The sequence below is a fragment of the Caretta caretta genome, chromosome 3, assembly GCF_965140235.1.
Source record: "Caretta caretta isolate rCarCar2 chromosome 3, rCarCar1.hap1, whole genome shotgun sequence".
NCBI lineage: Eukaryota > Metazoa > Chordata > Testudines > Cheloniidae > Caretta > Caretta caretta.
In genome coordinates, this window is record NC_134208.1 from 147,742,306 (window position 1) to 147,758,762 (window position 16,457).

The window sequence follows — 16,457 nt, forward strand, 5'->3', positions numbered from 1 at the left end:
AGTAGAACAAACATTTAGGAGAATATTTTTAAATACTGATGAGAAACATGACTATTCAATTTACCATTGTAATCGTTTCTAGTTGTAACTTCTATAAACTTCCTGTAGGTGACAAGAGTCCTAGTAACTTGGTGTATATTCCATACCCATTCTCTGTGTGTTAAGTCCTGTTAAAACTGGAGAGAAGGGCCAGATTAATGAAAGAAATAGGTGCATAATTTTATTTTTTGGATTTTTTTTTAAAGTGAGGTTCTGCTCTGAAAAGTTGATACAAACATGGTATCTTGCAGTTCTACATCAATTTCTCAATAACTTCCATGTAAAATAAGCTCAATTTACAAGTAAAGCCATCTCTTTTCTAATTACTAGCCTTGAGACTTAGCCCAGGATTTGAAAGTCAAGCCAGATTCTTTCCTCCTTTTCATCACTAGAAATTGAAGGATTGAAGGTGGCTTGACAAATCATTTGTTATTTTGAGAGTAGTGTTTATGTCACAAATAGAGGTCTTGTTGTCATTTTGGCTACATTATCTTTTATGTTAGTATCAATTTTATTTTCATCTTATTGCCAATAGATTGCCAAAATAGATTCTGCAGGCCAAAATTTGCCCTTACATATACTCGTGCAACCCCATTACATTCAAAGTATACCATTAGTGGCTCCTGTTCAACCCCACTGCCTTCAGTGGGCTTGCAGAGATGTAACTGAGGGTATATCTACACTGCAGTTAAACACCTGTGGCTGGCTCATGTCAGCTGACTAGGGCTTGCGGGGCTCAGGCTATCAGCTGTTTAACTGAGGTGTAAACATTTGGGCTCGGGCTGGCCCTGGGACCCTTCCCCCTCGCAGGGTCCCAGAACGTGTGCTCCAGTCCAGTCCTGAACATCTGCATCTAAGTTAAACGCTCTGTGGTCCAAGCCCTGCGAGCCGGAGTCAGTTGACATGCACCAACCAAGGGTGTTTAACTGCAGTGTAGACGCACTCAGAATGACCCTGTAATTGGTATTTAGTAAACAATCTATTAATGATGTACAAAAAAGGAGTAGACTTAGCTTCCAAACTGCTTTGGCTGGGTAGTGCTACCAGGAGAGAGAGGCATTAACAACTTAGATTAATCACTAATGCAACTAGGTTAGACAGATTTGTAAGACTATGACATTTTTATGTAGGCATTATTTTCAAAGTAGAACTGGAGGTAAAAAATAAGTTTATCCTGTAACCTCTCAAGATACCAATTATAAAATGTTTAAAACTGCAATTTGTCACATTTCTTTTTATATGATAGGTGCTCATAACTGGCCCAGCAGACACCCCTTATGCAAATGGTTGCTTTGAATTTGACGTATATTTTCCACAAGACTATCCGAATTCACCTCCACTTGTGAATCTGGAAACAACTGGAGGCCATAGTGTGAGATTTAATCCAAATCTTTACAATGATGGCAAGGTAATGTGCATTGAACTTAGTTCTCATGATGAAATTCAGTATTCAAGTATACTTCTTGGTCGGTCAGTTGGTCAGTCTGTCCTGCTGCCCTGCTTTGTGTTGTGCTAGGAACAAAGTGAAATGGACAAGAATCTTGCTTGTGCCTGTGCTCGCTCATGCTCTCAACCACAGTTAACCTGCACTTTAGAGGTGAAGGTTATTTTAAATTTCTCTACTGTAAATCACAGCAGCTGCACAGAGGAAGAGCAAACCAGGAAAGGAAGTATGAAATTTGCAGGTTTGTGCAGAAAATGTGTGTTCTGCCTTTGCATGCGAGAGAGAACTTTTAATAAAAGTACAGTTTATCATTAATTGTACTATGCATACATTATTAATATAACTTTCTTTTTTTCTTTTATGCACTATATATGCAGAAGTGCTAATTTATTTTTCCTCCCTGAAGCCAAGGTTATCAGCTGTTCTTGACTGATTATATGTTGGTGGGGGTTCTCAAGGGCTCCCAGAAGCTTCTTGTTAAAATTTGCCTTCCAAACTGAAAGGAAATTGGGTTGATTTCCCTATTACTAATGGACTTCACCCCCTCTTTGTATACTGCCAGAGATGACTTACCCTGGGGCTTTTTTCCCTTATGGTATGGACCAGATTGCAACAATTGGGAAATATTTAAAAAAAACAAAACAAACAAACAAACAAACAACCACGTATCTGAGGGGGAGAACTGCAAACCTCACTAGAAGGTCATCATCTTTTCCATCCTCCTCACCAGATTTCATAGGCTGAGCACTTGTGTTATGTTATCAGTATCCAAAGAGCCCAAGTCACTTTTGAAAATGGGATGTAGGCTCCTAAATATCTTTGCGTAAAATTTTCAAAACCACATAAGCTTTATTGAAAGTCAAGGGCCTTGTGTTCCTAAATTGCCAGGTCATTTTTGAAATGGGATTTAGACCAAGTCAGTCAGGTGCTTTTGGAAATTTTACCCTTAGTCTCTCTGCCTCAGTTGCCCATTTTGTAAAATAGGGACAGTAGTACTTCTTTGCTTCACTGGGGTGTTGAGACACTCAAATATTTTGGTAATGGAGGCCACATAATTACCTAAAATAGGTAAATAGATAGATTACTTAAGAACTCTAGCAATATTCCTCAGAAACCAACAAGCAGCTAATTCTTCCGTTCTCCAGTGGGAATTTTAAAGAGAGGTGCTCAAAATAATCTGGGGATGCTCACTGGTGGGATTTCTGCATAGGTCCCAGGGTGGTGATTGCGTGTGAAAGAGGAATGCAAACTGTTCGTTCTCCACAAAGTACTTTTGTGTAACTTTTAATATTCGTCATACTTGAATTTCCTCCACCGCTGCTACAGGGACTCTGAAAGAGGCTGCTTAAAGCAGACACGCTTCTGGGACCTTGTTGACAATGCTCACCTGCCACCTCAGGTGGCACCTGACATATTTCAGAACACTTTGAGGGAGGCCCCTTTTCAGTGTATGGGATTTAAGGAATGGCCTTCATTTGGGCTGAACCTCTGACACTCAGGATCTCCTTGAACTCCTACTCTCATTCACCCCGACTCAATCCCTTTCCTTGATTTTGTTGCAGTCTTAGATCTAGTTTCAGACATTCCCCTGTCTTAAATACAAAAGTGCTGTTGAAAAACAGAGTCCATATCAGTCATAAGCATTCAAGAATGTTCATGCTCTCTTGATATAGGTAGGTGTATGTGTGTGTGTGTTAGAGAGTGTTCATCTATACTGTTTGGCTAAATAGTTTCCTTTTCCTTTTTAAAAAAAAAAAAGTATTTTTAAGGGAAGGCAGGGAAGAAGTCATTACATTCTCAGGGATATTGAATTTGTGTGAGGCATACGTTTTGGAACCTCCAGAGTTTGTGACGTTTTTCTATGATTTTTTATTTTTTTTTTAATTTCTCTGTTTCACTCATTTGCTAGCATACTGTCCTAGTTGAACTTTGTCTATAATTTGTATACTTTAATTTGGTTACCATTTCAAAGTTTGATATTCAAAAAGATTTAATATGTCATAGTTCACAATATATTTTGATGCCCTACAAATTCCTATTAGTTTAAAAATGTTGTTTTAAGTCTAAACGTCATGTTAATTTAACTATGCAGATTTTGTCCCTGTGCATTTTATGCCCGACCTTATTAAAAATTTTATCTGCAGGTCTGTTTAAGCATACTTAACACATGGCATGGAAGACCAGAAGAGAAGTGGAATCCCCAGACTTCAAGTTTTTTGCAAGTAAGCATTTCTTCTTCCTCTTCAAAACACGTTGTGTAAGAACAAATAAATATCAGAAAAATGTCTGCTCTTTCCTTAGCTTTTCTACCTTAGAACTTTAAACAACTTTTTTTCTTCATAAAATACCATGGACAAAAGAAATTTCTTAGTTACTTTTCCATTTTGCTTGTGGGAACCTGTAGCTAACTAAGAGCCCCTCACTGAACAATGAAAGTGCTGTGGAAAATTTAACGACTGTTGGTCATCAATTAGATTTCTTATTATTTTGGAACGGAATTAATATGCTGTAAATGTCCCACACTGAGTGAGACCTCCTTATCATTGATTTCTTCTACGTAAACTTTCACTCATTACCCCAGAAGCTGTATGGGATACTATAACAATCTTTATGTACTTATTTCCAGCCAGTTTCCAGCTAGCAGCTACAGTCCCCAAAATAAAATACTAATCTGTATTATTTAGCAAAACCTAAATTTTAAAATCCTCTTCTTATAGCTGTCCATATTGTGACTTTTGTTCTAGTATCTCTTAACAGCTGCAAATAACAAAAGAAAGTAGCTTGTTGAATTACAGCACTGTAACTAATAATGTGAATACCTGTGTATTCAAATATTCATGAGGCTAGCACCTTTGGAAAAGAAAAAATCTAAATCTGTATCTGTTTTATAAATCTTAGGACTTGACAGTCAGAGTTGTTACTTCTTGTGCTCAAGAGTTAAATGTAAATTACTGGCAACCTAGTTGATCTAGTTAAGTCTTTTAATTCCGTGTACTTCGAGGGCTTGTTTTCATGTGTGTGACTGTGCCCCTGTAGCACTTTAGTGAAGATGCTGCTATGCCAACAGGAGAGCTTCTCCCAGTGGCATCGTTAATCCACCTCCCTGAGAGGCGGTTGCTGTGTCCATGGGAGAAGCTCTCCCGTTGACATAGTGCTGTCTACGTGTGAGAGGGCTGGGGGGTTAGGTCGGTATAACTGCGTCGCTCGGGAGTGTGGATTTTTCACATCTCTGAGTGACATAGTTATACCAATATAGGTCTGTAGTGTAGACCTGGCCTCAGAAGAAGCAAGAACAGCATAGCCAAGGAAAATTATTACTCGAGCTATCCCTTGTCCCATTACTGACAGGTTCTGGAAGCAGTCCCAGTTCATTTCTTGGCTGAAAGAAGGATGGCAGTTATGGCCTTTGAGGGTGGAAGGGTAGAAATCAGGTAGAAATAGGGGGAGATATCTGGACACCAAAAGGAAGAGGGAGGACTCCTGCCCACTAAGCATGGAAGGCAATGGAAATATTACTGTTTATATGCTAGCTTTTGTCTCTGGGAACCTGGTTTGACATCCTACTTTACTTCATAAGAGAAGCTAAAAGCATAGTGAATATTTTGACAATTTAACATACAATGCTTTTGTTTGAGGAGAAAGTCATTCTGATAATGATTGAGGTTCAGTGCATAGAAAGCTGACTTATATTCAAGCATTTGCTCAACTTCCCCCATGTAGATTTATGGAGGTATTTTCCCTTCCGGGGATCAGAGGTCTGAAATTAGGCCCGAGTCCTGCAAAGATTTGCACACATGCTTAAATTTACATACTGTAAGTATGTGTATATATATTTAAAAAATGAAATTATGCTAGTTACAGGGGAACTGTCAACTTAAAATCAAGACAAATTCAAAACTTAAGCTAAAGTAATTTCATGTACTTCAGTTCCTCCTGCCGCATTTTCCTATTGTTTATTTTTTCTATTTCTATTGTATATGAAGCATTCACATTAACAGGAAAACCAGTAAAAATGATTGTACAAAGTGTTGTCAAAAGCAAAGTAAACTGACTAATGTTCCAGTTACAATAATGTTAAGTGTTACTTGTCACAGTAGTGGAGAAACAGTTTTCAGAGAGAAGTTTAACTTAAACAGGTCTGTTAGGGGTCATCCAGTGGTGAAATGTGGTGCTTGTTTTGGAGATCCAAAAAAGAAAAAAAACAAAAGCAAAAAACAGACTTCAGATGAAACCTACGGATTAGAGTATAGTTAAGTTAAAAATAAGACCTCTCTTTGAGATCTCTTTCAAGAGTCAGAGGAACAAATAATGGAGAAACCCAGGATGGCTGAAGTAGTAAATAACTACCTTTCCAATTCTAAACAAAATCAGGAAGAGGAATTATGAGCAAGCAAATACAGGTGACAGTTCAGAGGAGGCCAAAGTTTCAATAAAACCTCATAAAATTAACTACGTATTAGCAGAGCCAGAAAAGATAGATCCAAAAGTTGTAAACAAATGGACAGAAGAAATTATTTGAAAGTGACCAATACTTTTTTACACATCTTGGAAACCGATACAGTCCCTGATTTGAGAATACAAAATGGGGTTTCAGACTTCAGAAGGAAGGACAGGGAAACGTTATTCTTTTTGTAACACATGAACAGTAAAAATAAAAGGGCATTGTTCATAAAGGTGTTGAAATATTCTACACAGCCACTGCTTAAATTGTATCCAGCGTATTAGCTACAGAGTTGACAAAATGGATTACAGGATGAAAATAATATTATTTTCAGCATGGGCTCTTCATAGTCCCACTGTGATGAGACACCATAAGCCTTGGGAGCCTTTTGTGACCACAGAGCATATTATAGCTACTATGAGTCTGAGAAAGGGGAGACTCAGTCCTCTGCTCTTGCTGCACCAAAGCCTTTCTTGACCCATTCTCCAGCTCCAAAGTTGGTGGAGTTGGCTGGTGCTGCTCTTTCAATGCTAGGGCCTTCTTCAGTGACTGTGCCTGGTGAAACCTCAAAGGTTGGTGCCAATTATACTTGCAGCACTAGAGAAAGCTACAGAATTTCAGTCCTCTCTGAACAGCAGTAAGTCATCAGCCATCTCTAGTTCCTTCTAAATCTGTGGGGGAGGCCCTGGAAACTTCTGTTCTCTGCTGTAAAGCATAAAGTTAAGAGAAAGCAGATAAATGAAAATTCCTTGATGCCTGGGGAATCCAGTGCTCTAAAAAGAAAAATCATTCTATGAATCAGAGATGGGACCAGTCCTTGCTGCTGGAAGTTTTGGTTCTAAATGTTCTCTCTCTCCAATGCAGATGCTGAAGACACCATCTGCTTCTTCTCTTGATGCTGACCTCACTTCTCTAGTGCTAATACCTAGATTTACCAGTTTTGAGGGCCAGTTTATCTCTGGATAGATCAAGAAACTAGTTGGTCCCCCATTATGGGCTTTTGGTTTCAGGGACAATTTGATTGGGCACAGTGCCATCTGGGATGTACTTTGCAGCCTGTCTTTCTAGACAGCTCCTAGAACAAGGATTGAGGTTCTTGGTTTGTGCTCATAGGAGTTTTTAGTCTCAATCCTTCTAAGCCCCATGGTATGATCTTGTGCCTTACCACCCTATGGTGTTGTGGCAGGTTCCTTGTTTCCCTCATTAGGCTTCTCAATGTTGTAGAAAAAGGCCTAGATCTCCAGCCTTGTCTCACTTATTTCCTTCCCAAGAGGTAATGGGGTAATTTTTTCTTGAACTTGTTTCTATTTTTAGTTGTTGTTTTTTACTTTTGGTGGCGTATGCATTGTACATTCACTTATGAGTATGCTAAAATCTGTTACAAGCAGCATAAACTATGAGAATGTGTGTGTGAGCCTGCATATATTTTATATTTATATCTATAGCGAAAGGTTTAGGTCCCTCTTTTTTCGTATATTGTGGGAAGACGTGCAGAATCTGTGTGATGAATGAATTATACAAGACAGAGGACAAATTGTTATTGGTACAGTGTAGATAATCTAAATTTAGCTGGTTGATTTCACAGGAATAGGTAATTCCTGTTTTAAAAAAAAATTAGCACAATGCTCTAACACACAGTTGTTACTAGTTTTCAGAATGCTAAAGGCAGCTGTGGTTAAGTCATTTTAGTACACTCCTAAAGGCTGTTATAATTGGACATTTAATAAAGAATACTGGTTTGTGACTATAGGGAGTTAACCAGATTCATGGGCAATAATGCTTGTAAATAAGTTTTTCTTAATACTTTTGCAAATACTTTCCTATAAAAGGAATGTTCTGGGGGAAAATACATAATTTCAATTTTGGTGATTAGCTTAGTTTTCAACAGAGCAATCTAATTTTCATTTTGAAATGACTGCAAAGCATAGTACCAGTTAAGAGGGTTTTTGGTTTTTTTTAACATGGACATAATTGCTGCAAAATGCCATTGTTTGCTGCAGATTACCTTCTTTAGCATCCTGGTATGCTAATGACATGAAATTTTCTTTTCTGCAAGAATCTGTTTTTTAATTTCATATTTTTTTTTGCTGAGTATGGGATTGGACAGTAAAGTAGCACAGTAGATAAATGATTAACTTTAGAAAATAATTTCATTCTGTAAATATATAAGTGGAAAAGTCCAGTTTCGGGGTGTGTGTAGTGTTTTTTTTTTTTTAACAGTTAAGGCTTGAGATTCTTCTCAAACATCAGGAGAGCAGTACCATGTATTCTACAAAATCTGTTTATATTTTTATTGAGACATAGGGTTTTACTATCTGCTTCAATGAAATCCAGATTCTATGGCGACTTTTTGAAAGTTTCTCTTTCTGACAGTATCAAAATATGAATACACAACACCCTGCCGAGTGTAGTTGTTGAATAAGAAGTTATAGGGGAGGTAATTCAACAAAACCATTCTGACTTTAAATGTATTTCTGATTCTCACAATATTCCTTCTCCTTAAGAGTGAATATGACTGGACATATGGTAATAATTGTGGGAAAACATATAATTGTCACACATCTGGCAGTATCACAAGGGGGACTGGTAGTAAAGTGCGAAATCTACAGTAAAGTTTATCTTCCTCCTAGACCAGAGGCTAGACTCGTAACTGATAAGCATAACAATCTTTTCATGTAAAGTGTGGAGATAGGAAATAAACACACCTGTAAAACTTAATACTGCATGTAAAGAAATTCTTCAGTGTGTCATTTGTTTTTTTCTTTCAAAACAAGAGGCACTATGTAGGTACTTAAATGGCTCCCATCACTGGTAATATCTGATTGCCTCCCAGCTGTACAAAAATAGGAGTAAAAAGAAAAGAAGGACTTGTGGCACCTTAGAGACTAACAAATTTATTTGAGCATAAGCTTTCGTGAGCTACAGCTCGCTTCATCGGATGCATTCAATGGAAAATACAGTGGGGAGATTTATATACATAGAGAACATGAAACAATGGGTGTTACCATACACACTGTAACGAGAGTGATCAGGTAAGGTGAGCTACTCCCAGCAGGAGAGCGGCGGGGGGGGAGGGAGAACACCTTTTGTAGTGATAATCAAGGTGGGCCATTTCCAGCAGTTGACAAGAACTTCTGAGGAACTTGGGGCGGCGGAGGGGGGGAATAAACATGGGGAAATAGTTTTACTTTGTGTAATGACCCATTCACTCCCAGTCTTTATTCAAGCCTAAGTTAATTGTATCCAGTTTGCAAATTAATTCCAATTCAGCAGTCTCTCGTTGGAGTCTGTTTCTGAATTTTTTTTGTTGAAGAATTGCCACTTTTAGGTCTGTAATCAAGTGACCAAAGAGATTGAAGTGTTCTCCAACTGGTTTTTGAATGTTCTAATTCTTGACATCTGATTTGTGTCCATTTATTCTTTTACATAGAGACTGTCCAGTTTGGCCAATGTACATGGCAGAGGGGCATTGCTGGCACATGATGGCATATATCACATTGGTGGATGTGCAGGTGAACGAGCCTCTGATAGTGTGGCTGATGTGATTAGGCCCTATGATAGTGTCCCCTGAATAGATATGTGGACACAGTTGGCAACGGGCTTTGTTGCAAGGATAGGTTCCTGGGTTAGTGGTTCTGTTGTGTGGTGTGTGGTTGCTGGTGAGTGTTTGCTTCAGGTTGGGGGGCTGTGTGTAAGCAAGGACTGGCCTGTCTCCCAAGATCTGTGAGAGTGATGGGTTGTCCTTCAGGATAGGTTGTAGATCCCTGATGATGCGTTGGAGAGGTTTTAGTTGGGGGCTGAAGGTGACGGCTAGTGGCGTTCTGTTATTTTCTTTCTTGGGCCTGTCCTGTAGTAGGCGACTTCTGGGTACTCTTCTGGCTCTGTCAATCTGTTTCTTCACTTCAGCAGGTGGGTATTGTAGTTGTAAGAATGCTTGATAGAGATCTTGTAGGTGTTTGTCTCTATCTGAGGGGTTGGAGCAAATGCGGTTGTATCGTAGAGCTTGGCTATAGACAATGGATCCTGTGGTGTGGTCTGGATGAAAGCTGGAAGCATGTAGGTAGGCATAGCGGTCAGTAGGTTTCCGGTATAGGGTGGTGTTTATGTGACTATCGCTTATTAGCACCGTAGTGTCCAGGAAGTGGATCTCTTGTGTGGACTGGTCCAGGCTGAGGTTGATGGTGGGATGGAAATTGTTGAAATCATGGTGGAATTCCTCAAGGGCTTCTTTTCCATGGGTCCAGATGATGAAGATGTCATCAATATAGCGCAAGTAGAGTAGGGGCATTAGGGGACGAGAGCTGAGGAAGTGTTGTTCTAAGTCAGCCATAAAAATGTTGGCATACTGTGGGGCCATGCGGGTACCCATAGCAGTGCGAATGCCCCTCTACCATGTACATTGGCCAAACTGGACAGTCTCTATGTAAAAGAATAAATGGACACAAATCAGACGTCAAGAATTATAACATTCAAAAACCAGTTGGAGAACACTTCAGCCTCTTTGGTCACTTGATTACAGACCTAAAAGTGGCAATTCTTCAACAAAAAAACTTCAAAACCAGACTCCAACAAGAGACTGCTGAATTGGAATTAATTTGCAAACTGGATACAATTAACTTAGGCTTGAATAAAGACTGGGAGTGAATGGGTCATTACACAAAGTAAAACTATTTCCCCATGTTTATTCCCCTCCTCCCTTCCTCCCCCTCTCTCCCCCGCCACTGTTCCTCAGAAGTTCTTGTCAACTGCTGGAAATGGCCCACCTTGATTATCACTACAAAAGGTTTTCTCTCCCCCCCCCCCCCCCCCCGCTCTCCTGCTGGTAATAGCTCACCTTACAGGGTCACTCTGGTTACAGCGTGTATGGTAACACCCATTGTTTCATGTTCTCTGTGTATATAAATCTCACTACTGTATTTTCCACTGAATGCATCCAATGAAGTGAGCTGTAGCTCACGAAAGCTTATGCTCAAATAAATTTGTTACTCTCTAAGGTGCCACAAGTACTCCTTTTCTTTTTGCGGATACAGACTAACATGGCTGCTACTCTGAAAAAAATAGGAGTAGCTTTTTTTATTTCTTCCTTCCAAGTCTGTAGAATAAATACATGTTGGCTTTGCTTGCTTGTTTGATTGTGTCTAAGTGCGTGAGGGAAGACATTACTGAGGAAAAGTGAAGCCAGAGAAATAAATTTTTACATTTAGCTCTGAAACTGGTAACTCACTGGTCATTCTTGTTTCTTGTAGGGGTGAGTTCCATAGTCAAGGAGCAGAGTCTGTGAAAGTTCTGTCTCCTGCACTCACAAGCCTCCCCCTGTTGGTCAACAGTTTCATCTTAGCTGTCATGGGAGCTCATGGTCTCAGGGAGAAGCAATTTCTTAGGTAGTGAGAGCCAATTCCATTGGAGGGTTTTGCATATTTGGACAGACCATGAACTGGACTCTGCACCCTGTGGGGAGTCGGCAGAGAAAGGAGAGCACTGGGGTGATTGCCATCAGTTGTGTTGCTAAGCAGAATGGGTGTTTTGTACCAGCTGGAACTTTTAGGGTGTGGAGCTTCACTCCTATATTTGAGTTTCAGTAATCAAGCCTGGAGATCTTACAGGGAGCACTGCGGTTTTGTCTGCACCTGAAAGTTGGCAGCAGTTGCTGCAGGGGGTAGTTGGACATCTAGTAGTACTGAGGAGTCCAAAGGGCACTCAGACTGCAAACTGACTGAACCATTTGAAGACAATTGCTCTCTCTAGTGAGAAATATTATAGAGGAGGCAAATTCTTCAAAGTGCTTCCCTCTTCCTACCCACATTATTTCAGCCTGTCTTGGCTCAGCTCTAGACAGCTGCTTTTCACCCAAGTGCTGATTTTGGCTAGGCACGTAAAAGATGGGAGATTGAGCTCTTGTCTTGCAGGAATCATTTAACATCTATATCATGGTGTTTATGTTGAATGCAAAGCAGCCTCCAAATTTCATAGTATCATAAATAGTGAGAAATGGATGGGAAAATGAAGTATGTGCTATCCATAACTATAAAGAAGCTCTTCCAAAACCTGCTAATAAATCAACTGAATAAAGCTCATATATTAGCCACAGCAACGAATGGGGATTAAAAATAATCCAGCAATGACCAGGAAGCATGGGATTTTGCAGTTGACGAACATAAAACAGACACTTAGGCAGAATATTATGGAAATTGAATACAAAGCCTGTATAAATTCACCAGTTGTTACACACACGCAAAATAAAAACTATAGCAAAGTCCGTTCATGTACTCAAATGGCTTGTTTGGGTTTCCTGGCCCTCACTTAATTCCTTCCTCACCTCAAAGTGGTTTTTCGCTTGTACAGGGTGGTTTTCTGCCCCAGGTCCTTCCCATTAGGCCTTGGCTTTTACTCCTATGTCCTGATCAGATCGGAGGTAGTCTTGTACTTTAAGCTTTTTCTGGACAAAATTGTTCTCCAGACTAGGTTTTTCATACATAGAGACCATCTGGGCCATAATTCTTTGCATTTTAAACTACTTTGTAAACATTAATTGACGAAAAATAGGATAAACTGAATGTTTGTTTGGAAAACGTTAACTAAAAACTTAATGAATAAAGGCTTGTATGATAGAAACCCTGAGTTCACCAGAGGCCTTTTATCCTCGTTTGGTTTAGATTAATTTAGTTCAACAGACATTTTAATTATTCACTTATGTAATTACAGATTACATCTGGGAGAGGGGAGGTGATCATTAGTAGTATGTTTCTGTAGAATGTTGGATTTGATTATTACAAAGAAACCTAGTTTAGAAATAGTTTGTAATTTTATATTGAAATCCATGGTCTGCTGGTTATTTTATTTTATCAGGGTTCCATTTTGAAGGTAGTAAGAGAACACTGTTGTAAAATTTCTTCACTGTGAGGAATAAAAATACTTTATAGCTATTAAATGGAAAGCAGCTGCAGGACTAAATAAATTGCTTGGAAACAATTAGGCACTAAATGTTTTCCTGGTTCAAAGATCAAACTATTGTTAGACCACCCAGAATGTTTCAGGAGTTTATCATTTTCTAACACAGATGAAAGTGGAAAATTCAGTTCAGAGATTGTAGGTAGCTGAAAACATATTATACAGCAGCAAATCTGCTTATTAATTAGGACTGTGCATAATGTTCAAAGCCATGAATAGCTAATATCTATTCAGTGTCTACTATGTCTAAATTTTAAAATACCCAGAATGTAAGATGTTTGAACTGTATATATGGCAGAGTTTTTGTCATCTTTATATAGTGAATCCTATAAGTTCAACACTGATTTTATGACAAGTTTTGTCATGTAGCATTTTGGAGTGGGATTTTTCAAACGCTTTCAGAATTGACCAAACTCAGCTTCCATTGACTTCAGGGGGAGCAGCATTAGGCTGACTGTAAGCACTTGTGAAAATTCCACTCTTTATTGTAACAGAAAAAACACAATTTTATTTTGTAGATAAAAAGAACCCAAAATATTTTTTTTTTATATGAAACATGACATCCATTAGGTAGGGCAACCACAAGCTGACTCAGTTTAAGATCTGATACTGAAAGAACTAGATAGCAAGACAACAGCCTTATAATAAATCTTAACAACACACACCCCTTTTTTGGTATCTCTTGATTCCTTGGGGGGGAGGGGGGCATCCATGTTTGTTAGCCTACATTTTTGATGAATATAGTCTAACTTTTATTCAACAAGCACAAGAATTTTTATTTAAAGAGAAATGACTTTTGATGTTGATATGGAGATGAAAACATAACACATTTTCTGCATTAGAAAAGTACCTGAATGGAAGCTCACAAGTATTTATTTCATATGCAGCAATGGCAGCTAACTTTTGTAGAGGTTCTGTTTAGCAGTTCTGATTATACAGTATGTTGTAATAGCATTTAACATGTTTGAACTGCTAAATACATAAACAGCCCGTGACTGAGTTAGAGGTGGAGAGATGGAGAAACTGAGTCACAGAAAGATTTAAGCAGTATGCCCAAGATGACTCAGTGAATTAAAGGCCAAACGAGACTATAACTCAGATGTTCTGAGATTCCAGTCCCCCACTCAGCCCACTAGACCAGTGGTTCCCAAACATGTTCCGCCGCTTGTTCACGGAAAGCCCCTGGTGGGCCGGGCTGGTTTGTTTACCTGCCGCGTCCGCAGGTTCGTCCAATCGTGGCTCCCAGTGGCTGCAGTTCGCTGCTCCAGGCCAATGGGAGCTGCTGGAAGCGGCGTGGGCTGAGGGACATACTGGCTGCCGCTTCCAGCAGCTCCCATTGGCCTGGAGCAGCGAACCGTGGCCACTGGGAGCCGCGATCGGACGAACCTGTAGACGCGGCAGGTAAACAAACCGGCTTGGCCCACCAGGGGCTTTCCCTGCACAAGCGGCGGAACAAGTTTGGGAACCAGTGCACTAGACTATGCTGTCCCTTCTTCATTTCTTTGTGGTGCAAATGAATTCAATAACAAGAATCGTTTTGATCAAAATAGGTTTACCCACTCCTCCTTGCGTTAACAAATGCTAGAATGACCTCCAGATCATCAGAGATGTAACAATAATGAGAATGGGTCTACAAAAATCTAATTTCATTCACCTGATACTTCATTAAAATATTTTAAAATGATTGTTTAAACTTCTGTTTCAAATAAGAATTGAGTTTCTTCTTGTTCAGATGGTGAAAAGAGGGAAGCCAAGGCCAAATTCTGTCCCCATATTTGTTTTGTGTGTCTGAGAAGAATATTTGGGCCCTTTCAGTTAACCATAATCTTTACAAATAAATAACTAAAGTACCAATTTACATTATATTATATAGCCAATATAATATCAGTAGATCTAAAAACTTTGAAAAAATACTTTTTTCTTTTAAAAAGAGAATGATCAGACATCTACTTATTCTTTTAAATGGTTTCTTTGCATCTAAATTTCAAAGCTTTTTTCCCCATGTCAAATGGAGTATAATGTTTTGTGGTAGTAAGCTACATAGGGAATTCCACTGAAACTAACTCGCTTCCATTTACTTAGACATACACTTATAATTTGCACTAGATATTGATCAGAAGTTTTAAACTTGCATGCCTAAAGTTCAACACCTAAATCCATATTAGGACACCTAAACAGATGTCTAATTTTCAGAGGTGCTGAGTTTCCGCAGCTAATATTGACTTAGTATGATTGGCAAACACTCAGCACAATTTTATTTTATAGATAAAATTGTGGCCACTTAGATACTTAAACAGATAATTAGAGTTGCAGTTCGTAGGCACTTCTGCATTAAAATGTTTATCAGTTTTTCTTAATTTTAAAGTAATAATTTTCAGCAATTTGTTTTAGTAGGCTTTTTGTGCCAAAAGTGTTCAGAAATTTCTCAGTAATCCTGCATCTGTGATTGGTTGTTAAATTTACATTTTTTTCAGCCAAAATTTATTTAGGTATTTGAAAATAAGGGAGAATTGTGGTGATGGTGAATTTTTGGAGAGGGAGTTTAGCATTAAATATCTATTTGATTGCTGGCCATGGGTCGAACTGAGTGTTGTTACTGCACATTAGGTATGTTGGAGTGTTGTGTTTCATGTAGGTACTTCTGAGGGTTTTTTTGAGGATTACCTAGTGCATATGGTTAGATATCTTTCATGTGTATATAAATCCCAATAAAATGAATAGTGAATGTGCAGTCAGCTTACTGAACACTGAGTTTGTATTTCCTATAGAACTTTTGTGGGTTTTTTTACGACTTTGAAAGTTCATTTTAGCTACTTTTGGTCTGTGAAGAGCTGAGTTTCTTCTGTAGTAATTAACCATGGCACTAATAGCGAAGTTACTTTAGGGAGAGGTGCTTTAGGCATTGGCAATATCAGGAGATGTGGCAGGAAAACCACAGAATCCTGAATCAGGGTGTGACTGGTAATAGTGAAGCAGTTGCACTTCAGCTATTTAATTTTAATGTGTGTTGTGTAACTTTTATACTCTTTCATTTTATAAATATTCAATTTATACTTACAGTGCTTGGCTTTTAGTCTCAAAATTTATGTGCTGCATCTGTGCTATGCTTGGACCTGAAAGCTAGAATTTTTACCTCCATTGATTATGGATGTTTAAGCAGTTTGAACAAACTAACAATGGTTAAGTTTTTAAATGTAATAAAAGAAACCATTGTTAGTTTGTTCAAACTGCTTAAAAATCCACGTGGGGCCAGGCCTATTTATTCAAAAAATGTTTAGCTCTGGAAGTAATATGTCTTTACATATTTATGATGATACAGTTTTCTAATTTATTTTTTCTTGGACTAGGTTTACAGTTGTGTGGATGATGGTTTTTAGTATAAGTATGGTAATTGTTTCAGATGGAACACAATTCCCCACTTGTATGAAATATTCATATTTTACAGCATACATTAATTAATTTGTCATAAAATATTTCTTGCAATGAAGACAAAGCTTGTAATATATAATATATTTTAAAAACAAGTGGTGGTCACTATGTAATGGACTGAATTATTTTTCATTTACTCATTTACTGCTTCTCTCC

General features: G+C 38.5%; 1 protein-coding gene across 1 annotated transcript in view; it reads left to right on the top strand.

The window, feature by feature from the left end:
• Positions 1-16,457, top strand: part of BIRC6 (baculoviral IAP repeat containing 6) — a 319,798-nt gene that overhangs the window by 282,778 nt on the left and 20,563 nt on the right. The window contains 2 exon segments of the mRNA XM_048843594.2: positions 1,286-1,447; positions 3,628-3,705. Coding sequence (XP_048699551.2) covers positions 1,286-1,447; positions 3,628-3,705 — 240 coding nt within the window.